Genomic DNA, 16,629 nt, shown 5'->3' with positions numbered 1-16,629 from the left:
AGGACATAATGCCTGCGTAGATGAAGATAAGGTCATTAGTCTTAGCCCATAATTATGTGCCTGAAAAATTCTAAGTGACACTGTCTTCCTTGCTGGTATTGCAGTTTGCATTTTTTTCATTTTTTGAATTCCAGAGAGTAAACACCATGTTTTAAAAGCCTCTGTGTCCAGGTACTACCACATCTTACTACCCTATCCTGCCTCCCTCTCCATGCTGGGGAGAGAGGGGAGTGTCCAAGAGGTTTCTGACTAGACCATTTTTATAGTAATTTGATCACTAAGCAGTCAAATTTGTCTGACTCAACTGAAGTGAAACTATATTAGAACTTCAGTAACAGATTGGTTTGACACTAATGATTAGGCATTTGCAAATCATTAATTTTTGCAATTAAATGATGGAATATACAGATAATAGAGAAACTGAAGTTTTTTATCACTCTTTCTTCAAGTGAGTTCAACCATAACCAAAAGCAATTAGAGTTATAATAGCATTTGAGGCTCTTGCTCATCCACAGGGCAGACGGCAGCTAGACTGAGTGATGAAGCTGCTGTCACTCAGGCAGATGCTAGAGTGACACCCCTGGACAGAAGATCCCAAGTTTTTGTTTTTGTTTTTGCAATGGAGTTGCCGCTTAAAGGTTTTGCAGCTTGTTCCTTTTATCGTGGCATTACATGATAAAAATAATTTGGAGTGTCCTTTTATTGGGATACACAAAGACATTTCTCTCAGAATGGCTCAGAGTACATCAGAATTTTATTCTGTTTAACCTCATCATGTTGCTTAATGGGAGGTGGAAGTGGAAATTACTGTATCTGTTTTATTGCTCAGCAGTACCAGACTTCAGGTGCTAAGTGACTTGTCTCCAGTCACCTGGGCCCATTACTCAGTGCAGATCTGTGGGGGGAAAAAAATCCCCCAAATTTGATCTTTGCTATCAACCACAAAGTTTGTAAGGCCAAAAAGAAAGACTTTTTTTAGATACAAGACATTATTTGTTAAAAGCCCATTTGATTCCTTGCCTTTAGTAGTACTTATTGAAGTATTTATGAATGAAAGGATATTATGTCTGGAATTTGCTTCAAGACAATTCAGTTTGGGTTTAGGGGAAGAGTAGCAATGAAACAGGAATCACCACAAGTTACTTTTTGTTGTTTGGAGTTGATTATAGGAGAAATTATACTATTCTCTCTGCTTTTGATTATATGTGAAAATTTCTGAAATGTAGAGTTAAAGATAAACTTTAGATCATGAGTCATCAAATTCTAAAATCTTTTTGTACAGTTAAAGCAACACAGAAAACAAAGAGCTGGCTCAGAGTGCTTAATCACACCACACGTACAGCGTGGCTTTGTGCCTGGACTTTGCTGTAAACTCCAGTGTCCTGGGATGTAGGCGTCACACTTCTATGTTTTTGCCCTGCTTCAAACTCTGTGCAATGGCTTGAACAGCCCAACTCATCCAGTTTGCTACACTCCTACCAGTCAAAGTGCAGACTGTCAAGGGGAGGCCAGAGTGGAGAGTGGAGTTGTCTGCATGCTTATTTTATGCTCTCATCGTACTCTTCTTTCCTTAATAGGCTGAAGATGAGGAAGGCTATAGAAAACTGATTGATCAAAAGAAAGACAGGCGTTTAGCTTACCTTTTGCAGCAGACCGATGAGTATGTAGCCAATCTGACCAACCTGGTTTGGGAGCACAAGCAAGCCCAAGCAGCCAAAGAGAAGAAGAAGAGAAGGAGGAGGAAGAAGGTGCGTATCCTAGTGGTGGCCGCTGAGTCCATGGTGTATGGGCAGGCATAAGTTTAAGGCGAGTGTTGCTCTTTAAGTACTACTTCTTAAACTGGTGAAAGTTTAGATGACTGAATTGTGAAAATTGCGTAAATGGGTATGGCATGAAAGTGTTGATTAGGTATACTAGACAACTATTGGAGGTAAGGGCGTAATAATAGGATGTACTAAACTAAAATAGTGTTCATAAATCATTGTTTAATAGATTTTAAATTAAGTACATATGGTTAATTGGGAAAGGAAAAACAGATACAAATAAGTGTTTGCTTAAGTTTAATGCCAGTATGACAGGGTATTACTCAATTATGAAAGAAATTTAAGACGAAAATGCAGTGTACAGGTTGGAAGAAGCCAGAGGAAGATATAGGCGATAGTTACTTGGACAGATGGCAGTGCCAAAGTTCTTCATTCAGTTCTGTCCCTCTGTCGCAGTGAGGTGAGTGTGCACATTGGGGTTTTAGGTAATCACATGAAAAGAGTCCCTATGTGAAATATTTCCTAATTATCATGAGAAATGAAGGGTAAGATTTAGAATCTCTACAGATATTGTATCTCAATTCAAGAGTAACCTGCTGAGGACAGGCCTGTGAATATGATCCTCTTTGAAGCTTAAATCATCCAGTCATCTAGTTCTTGGATGATACTGTGTTTTCATGATAAATTCTGTTTAGGGCAGGTACAAACATCAACAGAAAGTCACAATTGTAAAGGTCGAGGATTGGTAGCATTTAATCATTCATTCTGTACACTGAATAATTGAACAAAATGCTTTTCAAAAAATAATTAATTTCATGGCCCCTGAATCCTCATACCTGAGGAAAAATTATGTTTCATAATTAAGGAGGAGGAATAAGTGATTAAGAAGGTGCCTTCTTGCACTGATTTCTTTAGTATAAGATAGCTTACCTCATTGTGAAGATGAACGAGAGATGACTCAGGGCTTGTGTTTAGACATTTTGTTGGTGAGGAATACCTCATTTTCTTGTCAATGTAGCATTATAGACTGTGCAAAACTCCAGCTCCAATTCCTACCTTAAAAAGATGTTTTCAGAATTAGTGAGGAACATATAGGTAAGGGGGAGGGAAGGATGATGGGGAAAGAAATCATATAAATGTAGTTATTACCACTGAACTGTAGATTTAAGAATGATAAAGATGGTGAATTTTTTATGTCTATTTGACTTCCATAAAAAATGTTTAAAAATTAAAAAGAAATTACATATTGATAGCAGAGAAAGATGGAATTCTGGAATATTCTGTAAGTAGATTGCATTAAATGGCAGTTTTTAGTTTTTCCTAATTCAGCCGTGTGTTCTGCAGAGGTTATCACTGTTAGTGTTTTTAGTATTAAAATTTGTGTTTTACATTTCTTTATGATTAAAAGCTAATGACCCAGATTTGAGATTATGGCTTACAATTAATAGATTTCTGCCATGGTGTTAGATAGCTGCATCATCATAGGCAGAGAAAGATACACAATTGAGTGTTGATGATTATGCCTATATTTGTGTGTTCATCTGTACAGAACAGGGACCTGTCACAATTATTTTTCAGTTGTTACTCTACATGATCTGTAAGTTGGCACGCCCCTTTCAAACCCTTTCCTTCAATTTGGTAATAGCACTTATTCTTTGTGTCTTACGCTTTTACTCAACATGTGCTAACTGAACACTTACTATGAGCTAGGTCGTGTGCTAGAATGCTGGGAGAAGGAGGGTACAATGGTGAGGAAAACATCCTGCCTTCTCTCACAATTTAATCAGAGAGAGAAAGAGAGGCTAGACAGATTTTAATCCAACATGCACCCAAATATACAATTACAAGCTGGGATGAATGTTGTGGAGGGAAACTGTTTCCAATTGGAGGTGGGGCCTGATTTCTTGGCAAATGAGTAATAGATGTCAAAGCAACTATTGTCTACCTTACAGGTATCTTTGAGTATCTCCCATTGATTATCTCACATGATCAATGTGCAGAATTTTTACTTTATGGTCAGCCATCTACCCTTCCTTGCATGCTCTTGGGTGCCTAGCATTTGAGCACTCCCTGCCCTCAGCAGGGCTAAGTTGGAGGGGCTCTGTTTCCTTCCAGGGTATCTTACTGGGAGAAGTGGGACAAAGAAAAGGGGGGAAAAAAAAAAGAAACTGAGGCCCTTAGCCCTTCCTGGTTCCTGTCTCTTTTGCGAGGCTTTAAGACTTCATTAAGAGTGAATTATCCAGTTCCAGATGCACCTTTGTTCAAGTGCAAAGGAAGGGGATGCTTTGAAAAGTTGATTTGACATTTTGGATTATCTGTAAGTTCTTCTTCCCTCCATTAGAGTGAATTATTGGGAGTTGCTTATTCTAGCTTCTCTGTGGTGGAGGAAAACTTCCATGTCCATAAGCATAAAAATCTCTGCTATCCTTTTTAGCACTTTTCTATGGTATTAAATATTATGCTATACCTATCAATATTTTTTAAATTGACAAATACTTCAATAAACTTTTGTTTTGAGAAAACGTACTTTACTCAGTGAGCTAATAGCTAATAGCACTAAGTTTGAAGGACAACTAAGCTACAGATAACTCTAAGAAATGTGCTATTAAACATGAAGATGGTTGACTTTTTCACTTAATTTAATCTGAAAAGGATTACCTTTTATTTTCAGCATTAAACTAGTGTACAATTTTTTTTTTTAAAATTCCCTAGAAGAACAGAGGCCTCTGTTTTTCTTTGGGAGTTTATTGTGTTTACTTGTTGCTCATGAATAATAGGGTAGGTTTCCTTTAACCCGTTATGACCTTGTTTAGTTTTCTCATCATTACAGACATTTTTTGAAGTACACATTTATAAATCATTTTGAAACTTCTCATTCTCAGCCTGGTCTTCCATTAAAGCCCTTGAAATGGAAGAAAAAGAAGTGAACTACATGTATCTCCTTAAGTGTCAGAGGAGGAATATTTTTTAAAGTATTGAAAACCTAGTTATATGAAACTGATTTCTTTGGTGTTCAAGATGAATGTGCTATAATGTGTATTTTGCATGACCTTGAGGTTTCCTACATGGTACAAAAGAGAATGGGGCTAGATAAAGGCACCAGGGCATGTAAAACTGGCGTGAACATGGCTAAATTAGTGAATTGAGTCGTATTAGCAGGTAATGTTTTAAAATCAAAACTACATAAGAAAATATATATACTAATTTGCTGTTATTCTCTCGTAGGCTATTTCATTAAAAGATCTATTACCATAGTGCTTCAGGCCCATGATCTGTAAGAAGGCAACAGGAACATTATCTACCCCATAGATTTGTAGTGAGGATTACATGGGAAAGTTTATCTAAAGCATGTAGAATACACCCTAACATATAGTAAGTGCTCAGTAAACATTATTTCATCAAGCAATTCTATGATACGAAAGTGGAATCATGATTATAATGTGGTTATGTTTTTCTGAAAATAAATCTTTTTTTAAACCTTTACTGCATATTCTTTGTGGTGTTGAATCAGTAATAATTGGTCACCACTTTTTGTCTAGTTGGAAATCAGTTGAATATTAGTGTGTAGGTTATCTTTGAGGACAATGGCAGGTTCTTTAAATATTGAGGCATGCAGAAGAGAAATGAGGAGTTATCCTCAGGTGATAAATTCTGCCTACCACCCTGTTCCCCCAACTCCTACAAAGAGAATTTTCTAATTACATGGCCTCTAATTTACAAGGGTTCCTGGTGATTATGAGGTATCTCTCACAGTACTTTAGGGTACATTTTTCCTTAAGCTGTGGTTAGGAGCCCATACCAGGAGCACCTCTGCCTATTGCTTAAAAGTCTAGCCATCGGCCAGGTGCAGTGGCTCACGCCTGTAATCCCAGCAGTTTGGGAGGCTGAGGTGGGTGGATCATGAGGTCAGGAGATTGAGACCATCCTGGCTAACACGGTGAAACCTTGTCTCTATTAAAAAATACAAAAAATTAGCTGGGCGTGGTGGCGGGCACATGTAGTCCCATCTACTCAGGAGGCTGAGGTAGGAGAATGGTATGAATCCGGGAGGCAGAGCTTTCAGTGAGCCGAGGTGGCACCACTGCACTCTAGCCTGGGCGACAGAGCAAGACTCTGTCTCCAAAAAAAAAAAAAAAGTCTAGCTATTTCAGGGGTTCAGTTTCCAGAGCTGTTGACATCAGCCAAAACTAAATATTTAATTCTCCCTTCCACATCTTTCAGTGGGATGTATACCAGCAGAACTATTCTTGTGTTGTTTATTTGTGACATTTTTTGGAAACATATGATACTAATGGGCACATACTCAGAATCTCTGAGGCAACACTAGGCCAGATATAGTCTACATTGGAGGGTTCGATTTTCTTTCCAAAAGTTCTTTTATCCTGTCTCTCTCTCTTTTTCCTTACCAACCACTTATTATGAGTAAATCTCAGGACTGTGATATTTTGCAGGTCTAACCTTCCTGGCATAATGTATTGGCCAATATAGTGGTAGGAAATGTGTTTTTATCCTGTTTAGATACCGGAATGTCAGAATAGCCTGCTGTTGACACAGTTTTCAGTAAAAAGAGCTTGAAAAGCAAAGCAGTAATATTATTGAGACATTTATTTTAAATTCAAGCTACTCCCTGATTCTTCTCAGTTTTTTTTTATCTCTTACAGTTTCCCCAAAGATTATATACTTTATTACAGCTTTCCTCTACAAGATTTTCATAGATGAAAGAAAGGTTCTAATGTGATTCTGGACATTCCAGTGTAGGAACTATTGTAAGGATAGGTGAACACAATGCCACAGTGATTAGATTTATTTGATTAGTTCAGCGTCAAAATGGGTGAGACTAGAAGTTTGGAGCAAAGTCCTGTTTAACTGGATTGGCCAGTTACTTGAGTCAAAATGTTCGAATTAATTTTCTCTGTAAGAAACAACCCAAATAATTTGCAAATGCCTGTTAATTTGATATTCCTAGGCATTTTAAAAAATTACCCGATTACCTATCTTAAGGTCCACTTAAATGACAGTAAAAATAACTCAAGTGGTTTTGGAAAGCTTAGGTTTCCAGCGAAACAGAATGAGTCCTTCAGATACCAGCACATTTGAATGTTGTTTCAGTATATTATAACAACACCCACTGGGGGATAAAGTACGTTCATTTTATAATAGAGATTGTAAAATATTTGATTTAAAACTGTTTCTTTATGTAATGAGGCTGTTTATAGCCTATGTTATAGTAATCTAAATAAAATGGCCTACTGAAGTCTTCTATTGAGTTCAGCTTACATGGGATTTTCATGTTTAGAGATTTCTTTCCTTCCTCAGCCCTGTTGCTGATTACGTTTTATACCTTCTGCAAGGAAGATGGGTAGCCGTGCACATACCTTGTTTGTGAACATTGCTAAATGGAAGATATGAATTGACATTGGCCTTGGAAATTGGGAACACACACTGTCTTTAGTTTGAGTAATTTTTAGTTATGAGTAATCTTTAGTTATGAATAATTCCTATCATGTCCCCTTACATGATTAGGTTAATTATACTCCTCCCTTCCTACATCAGCATAATTAGTTCTAAACTCTTTTTGCATGTAGGAAGAAGCCAGTACAAAGTTTCTTGTTCAGTGTTTTGTTTTGTTTTCAATCAATGGAAATAAGTGCCGGCATCAACCGTTAATATTGATAGCATGCATTTGCAATTACACGATGCAGATAACTACATATGAAAATTTCTCAGGTGGCAGAAGACACTGTAGCAGCTGCTGCATCCACACCAGGACATTTCATCAGGTGCTTAGAGACTGTCCAAAGTCAGCTCAAACAGTAGACCGATCATAAGCTTTTGGGTGTTAATTTTGAACCAAAAAAGGGGACAGTTGTGTTTGTTTTGCTTTGTTTTTTCAAGTTTTGAGGCACAGCATGAGGTTGATGTGAGTACATGGGCTTATGAAAGCGCACTAACCAGGAATGTCATCAAACTGTAGGAATCCAAAGTATGATGGGATAAGTTGACATCTTTTGCCATAGAGTAGACTGCCACCTGGCCTCTATCTCTTAGAATAACATGGCAGAATTGGGTCCAAGGACAGGGCATGCTTGCGAGGGAAGTCACACAGAGCACCATTTCAATGGCTGATTGTGTATGTGCTCTTAACTATTTTATGACTTGCAAATGTATTGGCACCTATTTATGATAATAATAATTTAATGAGCATATGCTAAGTGGAAAGCATTGTTCTTTGTGCTTTCATTCATTCCTTCTATCACCAAATATTTATTTAATGCCTTTTAAATGCCTGATGCCCTTGTGGGTGTGGGAATGCATCAGTGAACGAAACAGACAAAAATCCCTGACCTCGGAAATGCTACAGCCAGTCTTAATTATAGACATAAAAGAATAGTCCTTGGACTATCGTTGACCCTTGTACAATGTGGAGATTGAGGCTGGCCGCATATATATTAATTGGGACACTGGATTGTACATGTTGAAACAGTGACCCAGTCCTGCAGAAGCCCTAGGATATAGGCACTGTTAGTTACCATTCCTGTTCTATGCAAGAGGGAACTAAGACGCAAAGAGAAAATGATTTGCTCAAGATCATACAACTAAGATCTCTTGCACTTAATTACGGAGAGCTAAGATTCAAACACAGTTTGTCTAATTCCAGAACCAACTGTCTTAAATCTAATATTACTCTGTCTCTCAGATTTGATACCTAATAGAATTTTCAAAAATAGTTTGGGGGATTTTAAGTAATGGAAGCGCCTGACCATGAGACAGTTTTTAGATAACAATCTAGCTAGTCTATAGTATATTCATAGGAAAGTATCCTTTAGAATAGTTTTGATTATATTAATATATGATGCTTCAAGCTTTTTAATGTACTATTCATTGAAATGGTGATCCAATTCCACTTGCTAGATATTTGAAATTGGCTTATTCATTGTCTCATTTGATTTTCTTTGTTGGCCAAATTTGTAGCTTATTTCTGATTTGTATGGAAAGAATGGTGGAATTAATTGACTTTCTCCCATTAATTAAAATAGTCCCCTGAGTATAGATTCTGAGAATTCCAAAAATGGAACCTTCAGTGACTGGTAGCAGGGATGGTTTCTTTACTGAATACAGGGGTTCTGTTATTGTTCTCTGTGTCACTAGCTTAGATGTAGAGCCTGATGCTCTTCGAAGCTGATCATTTCTTTTGAGCTTATAAGTATTTTCGCTCTGGGGTGACAAAAAATAGAAATTTAATTTCTTGGAAAATCATAACCAAAGGGAGTATTTTATTTCCTACTGTTTGGTAGAAGCTGCATTTTTTTTATGCCTTGTGCTTTGGCATACATACATACATGTATTTTTGGTAAGAAAATTGCATTGTAAAAGAACTTCAGAAATTTCAAATGCTGATGGAACTGTCTTTCTTCACCATGAATAAAAGTGGATTTTACACTTTAAGTGTTTTCTTAAAAGCTGTTTTGTCAAAAGACAGTTGAGTTATTTTCTAGAAGGCAAAAACGTGTTATATAATCGATATCTTAAGTAAACAAAGTTGAGTTCATATTGATTCTGTATCATCATTTTTTATTTTTAATTAACTAAAGAGCCCAAGGGAGGAAAGCTCATTTTCTCAAGCATCTTGGCAAAGGAAGTGACTAAAGTTTTCTTTTTTCTCATTATACTATGCAGAAATAGTATAGCTTTCCAGCAGTAACTTTAAAATAGGGATTCTACAGAGGTGATTTTAAAGATTTCGCTTGTCAGAGAGGTTATCATAAGTGGAAGAAATTTTACGTTATTTTGCGTATATTACAGATGAGACTTTCTTGGATATGTACAAGATATGACATAATCTTTTTTTTTTTTTCCTTTTTTTTTTTTGAGACGGAGTCTCGCTCTGTTACCCAGACTGGAGTGCAGTGGTGCGGTCTTGGCTCACTGCAAGCTCCGCCTCCTGGGTTCATGCCATTCTCCTGCCTCAGCCTCCTGAGTAGATGGGACTACAGGCGCCCACCACCACACCCAGCTAATTTTTTGTATTTTTAATAGAGACAGGGTTTCACTGTGTTAACCAGGATGGTCTTGATCTCCTGACCTTATGATCCACCCGCCTTGGCCTCCCAGAGTGCTGGGATTACAGGCGTGAGCCACCGTACCTGGCTGATATGACATATTCTTAACTTTTTTCATTTAGGTTGTTTTTGAGGCACATAGAAGTTAATGGACTAAGATATTGGGATATGTAAGAAATGGTAGATAACAGAATTCTTCATGAGACAACAGTATCTGCATCAAATTTTCCCATATACACATGGTAGAAATACTGTATATTATGAAAGAAATTTAGGTGGAATTAAAAACATCCAGGGAACTCATAAAGTTTTATATTATGTTTTTATACCCATGGAGTGATTCATAGCTTATTCTTTTTATTGAGAATCCTATTTTATTTTATTTTTATTATTTCAACTTTTATTTCAGATTCAGGGGATACATGTACAAGTTTATTACCTGGGTATATTGTGTGATGCTGAGGTTTGTGTTACAGTTGATCCTGTCACCCAGGTAGAGATCATCGTACCCAATAATTAGTTTTTCAACTCTTGACCCACTCCCTCTTTCCCCCCTCTAGCAGTCCCCAGTGTCTATTGTTGCTATCAGAGCTTATTCTTGATGGACAGTTTTAGAATGTTGTTCTTCATTGCTGAAGAAAACTTGCTTAGGGGATAGGAAAGTTGAGCTAATTATGTCAGGATTTTTCTTCCCACTCCCAAACATGAGAAGAACATTTCAGATTCTGACCACTGTCTTGATGCTGCCCTGTCTTAAGCTCTTTGAGTCCCTGAAGACACAATCTACAAATCTCTAGTGTGCTGGTCTCAGATAACATCTGGCTTTAAATGACTCTCTACAAGTTGCTCATAAACCACATGTTTTATCTCAGCAAAGAGAAATGAACATAAAAGGCATTAACACTTAAGCTCTGTTAGATAATAATGAGGTAACAATGAAATTCTACTACATACCAGAGAGTTACCAGGAAGTCCTGTACCCCATTGTCTTGGTTACATATAACATTTTTGTTGTTTTGCAGAAGGCTGAAGAGAATGCAGAGGGTGGGGAGTCTGCCCTGGGACCGGATGGAGAGGTAAGGGATTGTCATCCTTTCCACTGTGTTCTGCTGAACAGAGTCCGTGCCATACCTGGCAGCACCATTCTTCATACATACTATTTTTTCTTACTCTGCTATTTAATTTAAGTAAAAATAGTTATACATTAGCATAGTCGAACATTAGAATGATACAAAAGGGATACAGTGAAAAATAATCTATTTGCATGTCAGACTGTCAATCAACTGATATTAAATGTATTGCATACTATTTCAGAATTTTTTGTGCACATATAATCATATATTTATAAATATATAGGGTGTGTAAGAATCTTAAATGATTCTATAATTATCTTGCCCAGTAAATGATGTGGAAGCATAACATATGACCCAGTTTCTCTAGTTTATTATTAGTTTGAAATTATAAAAATACATAAACTAAAGAAGTCACGTCTTTGGTTAACTTATTTTTGACATTTTTAATAGGCTTGCCGTATAGCTTCTATATGTATATTCATCAGCCTAGTCCTAAAATTCATTTCCTAGTAGTTCTAGTATTCTCCTGAATTATGAGGATACCATTTATTTATTGGATTTTTTTTTCTGAAGAATTTAAGGTTCCCTGCCAGCAATTCACAGTGAGGAGGCATACTCCCAGAGCAGGATGGAAAGGGAGTTTGTTTCCAATAATCTTCATTTTGTCTCATAAATTCTGATAAACCTACTTGGCGGATCGGAGTGGGTGGGAGGTTGCCACTTCCCATTCTGGTATCGCTCTGCACACAGTTGTATTATGAACTCAAACAGCAGAGATGCAGAAAAAAAAGATTGAACCACTATTCTATGCAGAAACCTCTTGAACAATAAATGTTACTTAACCACTATAATCCATCACAAGGAAAGAAAGGATCAGGATAAATGTCTGATATGTAAGAAACTCCGTGGGCTGTTATGGGAAAAGAATACTACATAGTAGAGCACTTAGAAACAACTCTAATTTGCAAAAGCCCGGCCTTACCTAAGTATGCCTCCCATTGGTCTACAATTAACAAGCACACAGGGAGAGATTTAACATGTTAGTTTAATAGTGTTCTTATATCTTACTGTCTGTTGGGAAAATTAGCTACTGATCTTGGGCTTGTGACATACATCTTTTTTTCTTTAAATCTTAACACATGTGTCCTGTTTGCTAAGGCTTGCAACGTGGACATCTTGCTCTGTTTTGAAATAATGTTCTTATTATTATGCTCTTCTGTTCTCATTCAGCGCTTTTGCCAAGGTTCTAATTCCATCCACAGTGATTTCCAATTTTCTTAGAGGCATGACATTAGCACAAAAACAAGCTATATTATAATGGTTCATGATAACAGAATATGATTTTTCCAAGGGAAATGATAGCAAATTGTAGATTTTCTTCTTTATCTCTTGAGTATATAGATGACCTTTTACATTAATGAGGAAGAAGTGTCATGTTGGCATGCAAAGTAATGATGTTCAAAACCATTGCTTTAGCACACACAAAAGAAAAAAGCGACAACCTGGAGTAAGCCTTTTCTCTTTTTAAGGTTATTTTTGTGGATAATTGCTAATATATTGTTTCTTATGCTGACAGTGCTTTGTTGAGGGTGTAAGGGGAAAGAACCTTTGGCTATGTGTTTTTTGTTTTGTTTTGTTTTTTTTGTCATTTCCTAGAAGATATGGAAGATAAACTATAGCATACTGTAGGTTATCCTATCATTTCTGCTTAATTCCAATTGAAAGGAATTTAGGAAAAATTTTGGAATTGAATTGTCTAAAAATTCAATTTTGTTACTTTTCAGGAGGTAGATAACTTGAACCACTCACAAATCAAACATTTCCAAACAAACATTTTACTTAGGGATCTGCTTCTAGAAGTACAGGTCACCCTGTAATCAGGAGCAGTCATTCGCTACTGATTATATTCAAGTGTGATTCTTGTGTTCCTTGGATATAGTAGTCTAGTAATGAACTTTAGCTTAATCTTGGTCAATTTGCCAGATTTCAGAGGAGCAGAGCTTTTTTCTTTGTCACACTCAAAGATACCAATAGTTGGGTTAGATACCTGGGGGTTAGTTTTGGAAAAAGGACACCGGTTCTGCAGAGACCAAACCAGCCACTCATGACATGGGTTATAATACCTTTTCTGTTTCTCATTCTCTCTGAAACCATGACTTTGCAGTAGTTGTTATCTGGGAAGTATTAGTTGAGGAATCGGGGGTTGTTAGTTACAAATGACCGAAATCAACTCTGCCTGATTTAAATAAAAAGGGAATATATTGATAGGATACCGGGCAACTCATCAGATCTCCTGGGTTTCTGAAGAACCTGACTCAGGGCTATCCCCAATATTATGCTCTACAACTGGTCCAGTAAGGACAGGCTGTGGTTGGGAGCAGGCAGAAGCTTGACAGAGCCATTACCACTTTGCTGTTGATACTGTAGTCTGCCCTGCACCAGTGTACCTGTTGGTTTCCACACCCTTGCACTTCTAGCTCCTAACTCACAGCCTTGGTGATGTATCTGGTTGCTGGAGCTGAGGTTTGTGCTTGTATCTTAGCTGCCAGGGAGGCAGCATTTTCAGTTTTTTTAGTGGGAGGTATCCTCTCGCCTCCCACCAAAACTCATTAGGTAGTGAAATTTCCAAACACAGAATAAGGTTTCAGATGCTGGGCAGCAAAAAATACTGAGAAACATCCAGAACTGGGAGAAGGTCTTAACATCAAGCCATGACATGGTTTTCTCTCCTTTGTAGCCCATAGATGAGAGCAGCCAGATGAGTGACCTCCCTGTCAAAGTGACTCACACAGAAACCGGCAAGGTTCTGTTCGGACCAGAAGCACCCAAAGCAAGTCAGCTGGACGCCTGGCTGGAAATGAATCCTGGGTAAGCCATGAAAGCAGCATTCATGGTGTTCTTTCAGCTTTTTAGATTTGGTAATCTTGTACAATCTCGAAACTAAAACTACATAGCCTTTGCTGAGATGGTGGAAGTTGTTATTTGGATTTGTCTTTTACACATAGAATGTGCTATTAAGTCTGTGTGTCTTTATTGTTTGAGAATTTAAAAAGCTAAGCCCCTCCTCTTCCTCACTCTTTTCCTTAGTTATGAAGTTGCCCCGAGATCCGACAGTGAAGAGAGTGATTCTGACTATGAGGAGGAGGTATGTACGTATCTCTGTTTGGGGTTTATTGGTTTGAAAGTTGTCAGAGGAAGAAACTTCTTCCTGAACGTAAGCCCGGGCCTTGTGTCCTTCTATCGATTCTTCCTCCTGGATTGGCCTTCGGGTGACAGCTGGGGCTAAGGATTTACAAATGCTTTGATGGTGTATGCCTAGAGGTACAGTGATCTCTTGGGAGGCCCTGGCCAATGGGGAAACTTGGCACATTCTAAATTCACTTAAAACCAAGAAAAGAGAAGCTGGCATTAACTTGGAGATGGTGAAGTGGTCTTTTGGGGGAGAATTGGAGATGGATTACTTTGGGAAAGGCCATGCCATACCTCTGAGTGGTTCACACTGAGAATTAGCTGCCAAAAAGTTCTGAAGTCCTTCAGACCTTAGAGTCTATTTGCAATTCTGAGTCTGGAGACTTGGACAAAAAAGGGCAACATGGGATTGGTTTAATGAGTTTATTGATCCTCTTGATTTCTCTCCAAATGTGATTCTTGTTTGAATTCCTTAAACATACTTGTTACCCAAAGAGAAGCGCTCAGTCTCTTGGAAGGAATACTTAGTATAACTAGAACCTAAAATGGGAATCTTGGGTACTTTTAATAGAAATTGAGAAAAAAAAAATATTCGTTAAGTCAGCTACAAAATGTTTAATGTAATAATTAAAAATAGAAGTATTAAAAGAAGTTTTGATCTCCTTTATTAGAGCATTGTTAATATATATTAGTTAATATATAATAAGTCATTAGATCTGATATTTTTGAGAGTGCCGTAGTATAGGTGCCGAGGACCAGGTAAAGCATCCTTACCCATAATAACTGACCAGGATCTCAAGACTATGGCTGTTTTCCTTCTATTTGTAGACTTGTGTTTTCCAAATTAGTCTTCCATGAGCACTTAATGCTTTTGTAAAAAGGAAGAATAATAAAAGTTACATTATATTCATATATAATATATATGATGCATATATATTCATATATATATTATTCATATATAATGTATGATCATTAAAAAGCAAACATGATAGGGCATGGTGACTCATGCCTGTAATCCCAGCATTTTGGGAAGCTGAGGTGGGAGAATGGCTTGAGTCCAGGAGTTCGAGACCAGCCTGGGCAACATGGTGAAACCCTGTTTCTACAAAAAATACAAAAATCAGCAGGGTGTGGTGACGCATGCCTGCAGTTCCAGCTACTCAGGAGGCTGAGGTAGGAGGATGGCTTGAGCCCTGGGCAGAGGCTGCAGTGAGCTGAGGTCATGCGACTGCACTCCAGCCTGGGTGACAGAGCAAGATCCTGTTTTTTGTTTTTTTAAAAAGCAAATATTTTTGGGGGGGATGCTATTTTTTCCCCCAGCTACTCTATCTCTAAGATATTTAAAGGGGGTTTGTTTACTTGGATGAATGGGCTTATAAATGACCTACTGAAAGAACCTTCTCTTCGAGTTAAGAGAACCAGAGAGGGCAGAGATAAGATAAAGTAGGCCACTTAGCCAGCAGGTGCCAACCTGAGGATGACAGGCACAGACAGCCCTTGTCCCTGTTCCCATCGCATGGGTCTGCTGCAGGTGAGCCTGAGTGATATGTGGAGAGTCATGTCCCCTCTCAGCATTTTATTTCCTGGCCTGGAAGATGAAGGAGTTGTGCCAAGGCGTTAGCTTACTCCCTGCTTCTAAATGATCTGCTATCGTAAGGTTTGATTTTTCTCCTTGATAGTATGTCAGTTCATACTTTGTCATTTAAGATTTATAGAAAAGCATGGTTCTCTTTAAACCTGCTTTTCAAGGAAACTCTGCTGGATTGTCTGGAAAGATTTAGCCTTCTACACCAGGTTAGTAGTGGACAGAATGAACATTTATTTAGTGATGCTTTCAAATGGGTCAGCTGGATGTAGTACTCAGTTGAGAAGGGAGAGGTATTGAATCCTTTGCCAAGTTATTGAGAGTTTTTAATCTCAGTACTCTGTGATGTGTGATGTGAATCAGCCACAGAAAGCAGTGTGCCTGCAAGATCCATGTCCTCTACAGTGGACGTGTATGGGGCCATCCAAGTCCCATGGGCGTTATCAGAGAGAGTGGATTTTTTCGTTTTGTTTTATGTTTTGTTTTGTTTGGAGACAGAGTTTCACTCTTGTTGCCCAGGCTGGAGTGCAGTGGTGTGATCTTGCCTCACTGCAACCTCTGCCTCCTGGGTTCAAGCGATTCTCCTGCCTCAGCCTCCCGAGTAGCTGGGATTACAGGCGTGAGCCACTGCGCCCAGCCATCAGAGAGAGTGTCTCTATGAGAAGGGGGATCCTAATAGCTCTACAATATGGCTTTAGAGAGAATGCTACTGAGTGAGAGCAGAAATGCTCTGCAGGACTCTGATAACCAAATAATGATAAATATTTATGTTTCTGGCATGACGTTTACATACTCATTCTTGGGGGCAAGCGTTCCAGGGGGTTCTCAGAGAGTTTCCTTCATTCTCTTATTCATGATTTCAACAGCAATGGAATGGGGGTATTGCCTCACTTGGGTAGATGTTAAATTTACTTCCTCCCTGAATTTTATGACCTTACTTCATTTGGGAAGTTGAATAC

At 38.1% G+C, this 16,629-nt stretch overlaps 1 protein-coding gene across 5 annotated transcripts in view; it reads left to right on the top strand.

Moving 5' to 3' along the window:
* SMARCA2 (SWI/SNF related, matrix associated, actin dependent regulator of chromatin, subfamily a, member 2) overlaps positions 1-16,629 on the top strand; it is a 183,398-nt gene that overhangs the window by 46,668 nt on the left and 120,101 nt on the right. For all 5 annotated transcript variants that reach the window (XM_023213200.2, XM_023213205.2, XM_023213203.3 and 2 more), the window contains exons 9-12: positions 1,578-1,748; positions 10,846-10,899; positions 13,634-13,764; positions 13,984-14,041. In XM_023213200.2, coding sequence (XP_023068968.1) covers positions 1,578-1,748; positions 10,846-10,899; positions 13,634-13,764; positions 13,984-14,041 — 414 coding nt within the window. The remainder of the gene's footprint in view (positions 1-1,577; positions 1,749-10,845; positions 10,900-13,633; positions 13,765-13,983; positions 14,042-16,629) is intronic.

The sequence above is a fragment of the Piliocolobus tephrosceles genome, chromosome 14, assembly GCF_002776525.5.
Source record: "Piliocolobus tephrosceles isolate RC106 chromosome 14, ASM277652v3, whole genome shotgun sequence".
In the NCBI taxonomy this organism is placed as follows: Eukaryota; Metazoa; Chordata; class Mammalia; order Primates; family Cercopithecidae; genus Piliocolobus; species Piliocolobus tephrosceles.
This window is presented reverse-complemented; position numbering and strand designations above follow the sequence as displayed.